The following is a 9345-nucleotide window of genomic DNA, read 5'->3' as shown; positions in this document are numbered from 1 at the left end:
ATACATGTGATTGTTCCCAACCCAATCTAACCTGAAACCAAACCAAGGACCTTGAAAACCTGAACTCAAGTTGGGCTAATGAAGTTGCTGCTCTAGTGATTATTATCCACTTTAAGATGATCGGGGGATTAAATCTTTCTATTTTTATTTCTTAGTTTCTTTTGAGGGCATGTTTCTTTGAAAACTAATGGAAATGGGGAAGGTTTTTCATTGATGTGACTGTTTGGAATGTTTGTAACTTCACAATATTAATTACACTTTTCGTGTTTGGCACAAGAAATTAGGTGAGCTTTTATTTATGGAATTTACAATTTTCACTTGCTATCCAAACATTAGATTATCTATCTTTACCTAAGTTAAGGTTCGAGTGCCCATAGGTGGTGAAATTCCACTGGCGTGAGTGTGTGTAAATTTTTTTTTTTTCTTTTAAAAAAGCAACCCCAAGGCTGTATGTCTACGTTTTTGTCGGAGAAATGACAACCACTCTAGATTTCACACTCTTTTGGCCCACTTGAGGATCATTTTAGACATGTTTTCAGTGCGATTGAATGGGAAGGTTTGACTCACCTGATGAATGGTTAGGATCACAACACATCCCTAAGAGAACCCCACATGTTTTCAATGCTGGCCATACTTACACGGTGGGCCATTGTTCCAAACTGAGCATGGATTATGATAATAAATGATACATTTAAAAGGGTTCAAAAGACAATGCTTATTCCCAAGAGGCTGGCAAGTCTGGAAATGAAAGAAGGGAGAGCAGTCCAACCAGTTGCAGTTAGCAGCTTCCCATGGGCCACAGACTCTTCAGACTCCACCACTTCCCCACCTCCTACCTTTACTATAGCCTTCATTCCATAACCACTTGCACATCTCTTCCCCTGTCACACAAAAAAATGTCCCACTCATCAAACCAATCAAAATCCATGAAGGGCAACATTACCAAATTTCTTCAATCCAAACTGTCCAAGCTATTGGGTGGGCCCCAACCCCATATAGGATTAGTGGAGTTCTTCATTTTTGGATAATGACCCTTGAAAACTTTCTTTCACCATCATCAACTCAACTCGGTGAGATTTTGAGCTGAGTCTTTAGGAAACTATGTTCTAGCTCCTATTCAGCCCAAAGACTCATCGAGTCAACTCGCAGATATGAGGAGTGTGGGAATTGAACCTGCAACGTCTGCGTATCGTATAGACACTCTCCACCAGAAAGCTAAGTATGATTTTACTTATTCTGAAAATTTTAAGTACTTAATATGATTTGCAACTATTTTAAATATTCATTGCTAACCTTAGAGGTGTTAATTTATATTTATTAACTATTGATTTGAGTCGGGTCAGGTCGATTTATCGAGTTAATCCGGATAAATACTATATATTATGTTAAGTGTGCCAAGATGGAATTTTTTTTTTTTTCTGAGTCAAGTTTCGACCGAGTCATGACGAAATCGATTTTTCTTGAATCTTGGTGGTCGATTTGAATTGACTTGGTGAGTTGAGTCGAGTTTATAAAATATAAGTCTGTCTGATTAAAAATGTAGCAAATACTAGAGAGAGAACCTCACCTCCAAAAGCCCAGAAGCAACCAAGACCAGTTTTCCCTGCCCAATTGCTGAAACAACCTTATCTTTCTCTGAGAATTGCCTCACCATTGAAACCACCTTGTCGTCCATGACCAGATACTCGGGCGATCTCCCACCGGGTATCACTAGGCAATCGTAATCATCAACATTGATATCGTTCCAATCTGAAGTGACGATGAAGTAATGGCCAGACTTCTCGCTGCACACTTGGGCGCCTTCAAAGTCGTGGATCGCAGTCACACATTTCTCTCCTTTCTTCTTGCTTGGGCTGGCTGAGTCGACTCGGCAACCCAGGCCTCCCATGGCTTGGAATGGCACGTTTATCTCATAATCCTCTACATAGTCCTAAGAAAAAAAAAATGTATATTGTAAGTCAGTTTGGCCTCAATGATTGATCTGATGCCCATGGTTTTGGTGATCCAGACCATCGATCTGATCGGTGCCAATGTGGATGGGAATGCCCCATAAATGTCCCAGATTGGAGGATCTTAGCCATTCGATCTGTCTTTCTTCCCTCAAACCTGGACATCAATTTGCTTCAGCGATCCAGACCGTTGATCTAATGAAGCCCATCGTAAATGGGGGACGCCCCAGATGCCTTATGTATTGGATGATCCTAAACATTCCATTTCTGGTCTACAAATAGATGGTAATAAGAGGGGAAAATGGCAAGATCAACCATCCACCTTCAAGGAAAAGGGTTAATAATTGAATATTAGGATTTTCAATCGTAAAGAAGTTTGGATCATCTCTCATCCACAGCAGGTCGCACCAGATGGACAGTCTAGATCAAATATGGAATTGAGAGCCTCACAGGCTATATAGGTTTGATGAAGATAGCTAAGGAATTGTTATAACTCCCCTCTTCCAATGTGTATGTGAGAACTGTATGGCAATTTTCACTTATGGTGGAGGCATCACATCAATATCCCACTCGAACGTGGGGCCCAGCCGTCAGACATAACATTTGACCATTGACCTTTTAACATTTTCATGGAAAACAACACTTTAAAACAAACCAAACAATAGAATATCATTTGAATTTTGTAGTTTTTCATTTCCTGAGGATTGGTTTTTGGATTCTTCCCATCCAAGCAGGCCTAACCACAATGAAATTAAGGAAAATCAGCTTACCCCACATAGAAACAGAACTGCTTTGTTCTCGAATCCTGAAACTTTTGCTCCCATCAATCTAAGAAGAAGACTGAGGTACTCAGAATGTGCGGGCCACCCGATCGCACTTATGAAGTTACCATCAAGAACACACGACGTGACAGGCTCTGGATCCAACCAAATCCCTCCAGCCAGCTTAACCACATGCTTCAAGCTCGGAAATGCAGTGCATTTCATCCCCTTCATGAGTCCTGCTGCAACCAAAAGTAGTTGGCTGTGACAAGTTGTCGCGATTGGTTTGCCTGCTTCAGCAAATGCTGTAACAATCCTCAACACCTTATCATCGATGCTGAGTAGCTCTGTAAACCGCCCACCAGGAATTATGAGCGCATTGTACGACTCTGGTTTAACGTCGCTGAAGTTGGAGTTCAGTGTAAAGAAATGGCCTTGTAGCTCAGTGTATAGCTGTGGAGATCAAAGAGAAACCATCTGTTAGGAGGTAGTGTTCAACCAGCTAGACTCAGTAGTCCAAAACTCACTGACTCAGTCATGTACTGAGTCGAGTTAAAAAGGTAATTAAAAATAATAATAATTTAGAATGATGGTGTTCCCTAAGAGCTACAAGTTATATAATTCCTGGTTTCACAAGGACACTGGGACATCCCAATCAATCATTTGGAACGTCCATTGGTCAACCATGACATAACCGTTTTTGCATACCTTGGTGGTAACTAGTAACTGTGGACCCACGTTGTGGGTCTATGTCATCCAACTTATGCAAAAGGTGTGAGCCACCATATGGTCAAATTTTCCAAAAAATAGTCCATTAAGTGGGTTACACTATAGAAAGCAACCAAAATATTGCCTGAAAGCCTCCAAATTCAAGTGGTGGCCCACCTGATTATTGTATTGGCATGATTTCTGTGGCATTCCCATCATGATGGGTTGGACATTTTGGATCAATTGGATGCTATATATCTCTATACATATGTGTGTGTGTGTCCCAAAAGTCTTGGTAAACCCAACAAATCCGAGCCGTCCAATCGTAGGAATTTGATATCAATTGTAGCAACTATGACAAATATATAACACAATCACATACACACACACACACAAAATGCAACCATCATCATCATCATCAAAGCTTTTGACCCCATTTGTACCAGCTGGTTATAGGATGCAATGGTCGAATAACTTCCTAGTCATGTTTCATTGTTAGAACTCCAGCAGCATTTTTCATCCAGTGGAAACTATCGGTAGTGGGAGGATAAAGGAGACGAATGGTCGAATTGATCATGTCATATGCAACATCTATCATTATTAATATCCATTGCTTTAGACTCCTTCCCCCTTCCCTTATATGAAGAAGATCGAGAGAGGCCTGAAAGCCCCAAACCCAAAAAAGGAAATGGAAGCCCTGAGGTTGGTAAACTCTCGGTGCCTACTGTACTTGTTCCTCCATCTATCCACGGCCTTTACAAGGGGATGGAATTCCGTCTTTCAGAACAAGGGAGGCTTTCATTAGTCATTAATAATTAATAAGAGACATCCAAATATCTATATTTATATTTAGTCATTCAAAGGTACCCTTTATTAGCATAGTAGAAAGGAACATATGTCATACTATATCCAACAGCTATTTGGGGTGGGCTTTACAAATCTTCTTTTCCCAATTAAAGTCTCTTTAGGGTTCTTACCTCAAGAAGTCATCAAGTTTTCATAGCCCTTCTCACCACCTCAATCCAAACTCTTTTTACACCTTCTTCGTATCCTCCTTTCAAGCCCTTCAATTATAATAAATGTTCCTCTCTTTATTTTAGCCATCTTTGATCTTCATTACGTGTACGGAAATCATTGTAGTCTACTTGTGTATTTTTTTCTTCTATTGGGATGAATACCATCCTGCTTATATGATCAAATTCTTAATTCTATCCTCGTAAGTCTTTGTACACTTCCATCTCAATATCTGCATCTCTGTAACACAATCTTTGCTTATGTTGCTTTCACATGGCCGAAAACTCATACCTCATATAGCATAGTTGATTGAATAGCAGTCTTGTTTCTTTTTAATTTTTTTTTTTTACTTTTTTATTTTTATATGAAAAAGGTACATCTCCACGTTAAATAACATACACTAGACCCCACCTTAACTACTAGCAGCTAATTCATGAATGATTAGTGATTTTTTTTTTTTTGACAGGCGTAAGTGTATTTTCAAGCTTTTTAGTTTTCTTATTTTTTTGGTTTAAGTGTTGTAGTGAGGTTAATGTTGTATTTTGTGTGTTTAGGTCTTTTGGTCATTTTGCACTATGGGCTCCAATTGCACATGTGTGGTTGGCACATGTCTCCTCTCTCTCTCTCTCTCTCTCTCTCTCTCTCTCTCTCGTTTATTCTACTTTTTCAATCCCTATTTCCCATGAGTTATTATGAGAATCCCTCTCATTAAATGCAAATTCTATTGTACAATAGAGGTTGTTGTGCCATCTCCTACCATCTCCTGCAATCTAAGAAAAGGTAAAACAGGGAGAAGTCCAACAACTCCAAGCTCCATTGTCTATTGTAGGTGGGAACTCATACCAGGTGGATTTTTCTTCTCTTCTTTGTATTAACTTGATGTTCATTATTTGAATTAGAAACATTATATCCCTTTCCGCATCTTCATCTATTGGATTCTTCTTCTTCTTTCTTCCTTGGTTGTGAGTCTTGGGCTAGTGTGACTTTGTTGCACTATTTGAGAAGCGGATTATTCTAGTATTGTGACTTCTGTCATTCTCCACAAGGCCAACTTCTCATGACCCACTGTTGTTGGAAACTCATCAATCTCACCGCAAGCCATTCCCACTTGTAATGCTAGAAACTATCTAAAACTAAAATTTCACTCTATGTTGACATTCGGAAGAGAAACATCAATATTTGAAGATCTCCTGAGAAATTTCTAATCCAAGAAATTGCCAAGAATGAGATTTGTCAATTTTTTTTTCCTAGTCGTTGATCATTTGTTCAAAGTGATTTCTTAAAGGGATCAACAATGAAAAGTAGACCCTATATAATGAAACAACCAAATCAATGACATATGTAGTAAGATATGGATACACATCATAAAATTTCCAAGAAATTGCTTGAGTGCTTAGCATCATCTGATCAAAGTAAATTTTAAGAGCGATGGGTTATAGCAGGTAGGCATCAAATGGTAGACAGTGATCAGAACTTTTTGATATAATAAATATGAACATCCATTGACTACCGGCTTATCAGATGGTTAGGATCATCCAATCAAAGTGATATTTTAGGAGGGACAAACAAGAATGGTTTCCCACATGAAGCATGGTCCATATCATTGGTAGGACCTTTTTAGTATATAAAAATGGCTAGTCTATTTCCCATCCACTAATCAGGTGGTTAAGGATCATCGCATCAAAGTAATTTTCAAAAGGTTAGATGAGACCCTCATGGACGATCCAAATCTAAGGACTCAATACTTTCTAGTTCAATTTTCAATTTTGTATAGCCACTGATTTTTTTGGTTAGTATCATTATATGAAAGTGATTTTTTGGGAAGAATGGGTAACAAAAGGCAAGCTAATGCTTGATGAACAAATATAATAAATATGGATAATCCATTTCCTATAGGTTGCTCAAATAGTTAGGATCATCCTATCAAAGTGATTTTACAGGAAGGAATGACATTGAAAGGTAAGCTTCACATAACAAAATGCACAAATTATGGACCATCCATTTTGTATTGATTGATTGGATGGTCATGATAATCATATCGAAGTTTTTTTTTTTTTTTCTTCCAAAGGATGGGCAATCAATAGGGGCCCTACATTATTGAAAATCTAAATCAACTATTAGCTTTGGGTTTTGGAAAACTATCTAGACCATATGCTCTTAAATTGAAGAGCTCCTCCCATTTCGTCGAGATAAACAAGACGTATTCTATCGTAACTTGTTCCCGCCAAGAAAAAAAAATGCATCACCAGTAAATCCATGAGAGATTATTTGTAAAATTGCTCCATTGAGTCCCGAATGGTTATGGAACCAATCCCTATAATTGTGAAACCCATATGAGATACGGTGCTATTCTCTTTTTTAAATTGCTTTGAGAGAGAGGGAGAGAGAGGGAGAGAGAGAGAGAGAGAGGATTTATTGAATTTTGTAGTAGTCAAGGTGTAATTTACAATCACTCGGCTTGAAGTTGAATCTACCCTCCTTGGACGATGTTCCTTAATGCAACCAGATTCTTGAAAAGTCAACCTCTAAAGGACATGGCAGTTGGGCCTGAAGAGACATTACTGCTGGACCTTAAGCCCGACTTGACCGTTGGGCCTTCAATCGATACGATCATTGGGCCCGAAAGAAGAGCAATGTCCCTTCATGTTTTTTTTTTTTTTTTGGGGCCCAACGATCGTATCTATTGAAGCCCAGACCCTAACCCACATGGCCCTAGCACGGCACAATAGTCTCGGCTTGGCGTGCGCATTGCAAAGAGATGGTGCACACCCAAAATCCTCATGTTCTTTAAAGGCAAAAGCCTTCTACCATAACCATTGCTTATATAAACTACTTACAAGTCTTATAGATATCCTAAAAACCAAAGCTAAAAAGGAGACATGTTTTAAAACTTTTGGAGGGAAATTTAATAACCTCCTTTTAAAATACAACATCAATGACCAAGCTTTTCTTGTATAAATAATATGTACCTTCCATTTTCATAGCCATTGATTTGAGAGAGATGATCAATCATAGGTGGGTCACATAGCCGACATTCTAGATCAATGATCATACTTTCTCTATTATAATAATTATCAACCTTCTATTGCCTGGCAATTAATCAGATGGTTCAGATCATCCAAGAAGTGATTTTTTTCTAATTTTTTTTTTGTTAAAGTGCAATCTCAAGTGATTTTGAAGGAATTGAGAAATTAATGTAAACTTCTCTATGAAACCATGTAAAATCACAAGGCTGGAAAATAAAAAAACTACAAATTAATGAACTTCCAAATAGATAGGTTTACTGATGTTTTGCATCCAAACACCCACTTAACATTTTTCTTATCCAGAAAACTTTTGGAAAATTGTCTGTCAGCAGTGGGGCCCACTAGAACAATGGTTTGGATATCGGAACCACGGCCCCACTTGAACAACCTGAAAACCGGAGTATTATATGCAAATCCTTGTATAGACTTGGTATTATAGCCCAAAATCACATTAAGGATTGATCACAGCCGTCCATTTTACGGCAAGCAAAAGACAGTAAAAATGGAAAAAAAAAAAAGAAGAAAAAAAAGGTCAGTAGTCCACCAAACCTCATCTACAGTTGACTTGGACGGTTCAGATTGCATTACCTGTTTTTCCATGTGTCCAGGAACTTCCCATGAGGTCGAGCTCTTTGGGTCCCATTGTGATGTTTGTTGGATATCCACACCGTGCATTTGGTAGGTAATCTCTAAGTTATGGGATGTACCAAAAATCAGTCGCATCTGGAACTCAGGTGGGGCACACAATCTGAAACCATGTAAAAACATGCCTAAAACGTCTAAAACCACTTGGTGGGGCCCACCTGAGTTTTGAAATAACCTGAAATTTGGTGTGATCCCTCATCCAAGTGGGACACACACAATGGATGGATTAGATGTATGAATCACATATCAACGGACCCTATAAATAATCAAGAAGGTTTCAATGGATGGGCATTCAATCTTAATTATTATCTATGGTGTGGCCCACCTAAGTCATGAATTCACCTAATACGAAAGAGTGCATCTAATTAATGGTGTGGATATCTAACACACATTACAGTGGGGCCCACAGAGCACGATCTCATAGAACCTTTGCAATTCGATTGAAGAGTGCATCCAATCCAAACGTCCACATACCTCATGGCCCATGTAATCATGAACGGCTGTGAAGCAACGATCTCCTGATGCCTTGCTGGGGGACACGCAATCGACGTGGATGCCGAAGGCCTGGAGCGCCTGAAACGGTACGATCGTTTCGTAGTCTTCCATGTAGTCACCGCAGATCATCAGAACTGATTTCCTGGCCAACGATCCCATGGCTGAGAGAGTACGAGGAGAAGCTGATCGGACGGTCCGTAGATGAGCAAGTAACGATTTTGGGGGGGCCTTTAAAGAGGAGAGAAGAGGTCAGCGCTGTGAGGGTGGATTCGGACTTCCATCCCACGAGGAGTTCGTTTTTTTTTGCTTCCGAGGGGATACAGTTTCTACCGTGTGACGCCACCATCTGGGCCCACGTAATGAAATCTTAAGATGATATCAACCGTTCGTATTCTCTTTAATACCATAAATAATGGTTTTCACTAGTAATTATCTTAAAATATGATCGTAACCTTTGAATTTTAGATTTGAATATGGTCTATTCAAAATTCATCTACAGAAATTAATATTAAAACCATCTGTTAAAAGAATTTTTTTAAAAAATATATAGTCACAAAATGTACGGTCCAGATAAATTGAAATACTCAGAATGTGGTCCCCAGTGCGTGGCGAGTCATGCTGGGTCCTAAGTCCCGACGAGGCAAAACGCACTCTCCCACGAGAAGGGACGCGAATTGCCCGTGCCCCCGCTCACAGGAAGTTGGTGTGGTCGTAAGCTACGTGGGGTCCGCATAGATTTCCTTCATA

General features: G+C 39.3%; 1 protein-coding gene across 1 annotated transcript; it reads right to left on the bottom strand.

The window, feature by feature from the left end:
* Window positions 1-649: 649 nt before the first annotated feature.
* Window positions 650-8845, bottom strand: LOC131248932 (DJ-1 protein homolog E-like). Its single transcript, XM_058249458.1, has 4 exons — window positions 8578-8845; window positions 2720-3163; window positions 1568-1930; window positions 650-881 (listed from the first exon to the last, which is right to left on the bottom strand). The coding sequence occupies exons 1-4, from the start codon at window positions 8755-8757 to the stop codon at window positions 702-704; spliced, it is 1167 nt and encodes a 388-aa protein (XP_058105441.1). The 5' UTR covers window positions 8758-8845; the 3' UTR covers window positions 650-701.
* Window positions 8846-9345: the final 500 nt, after the last annotated feature.

Source organism: Magnolia sinica, chromosome 6 (assembly GCF_029962835.1).
Source record: "Magnolia sinica isolate HGM2019 chromosome 6, MsV1, whole genome shotgun sequence".
Classification (NCBI taxonomy): Eukaryota; Viridiplantae; Streptophyta; class Magnoliopsida; order Magnoliales; family Magnoliaceae; genus Magnolia; species Magnolia sinica.
Note: the sequence above shows the minus strand (reverse complement) of the source record. Positions and strands in the feature narration are given on the sequence as shown.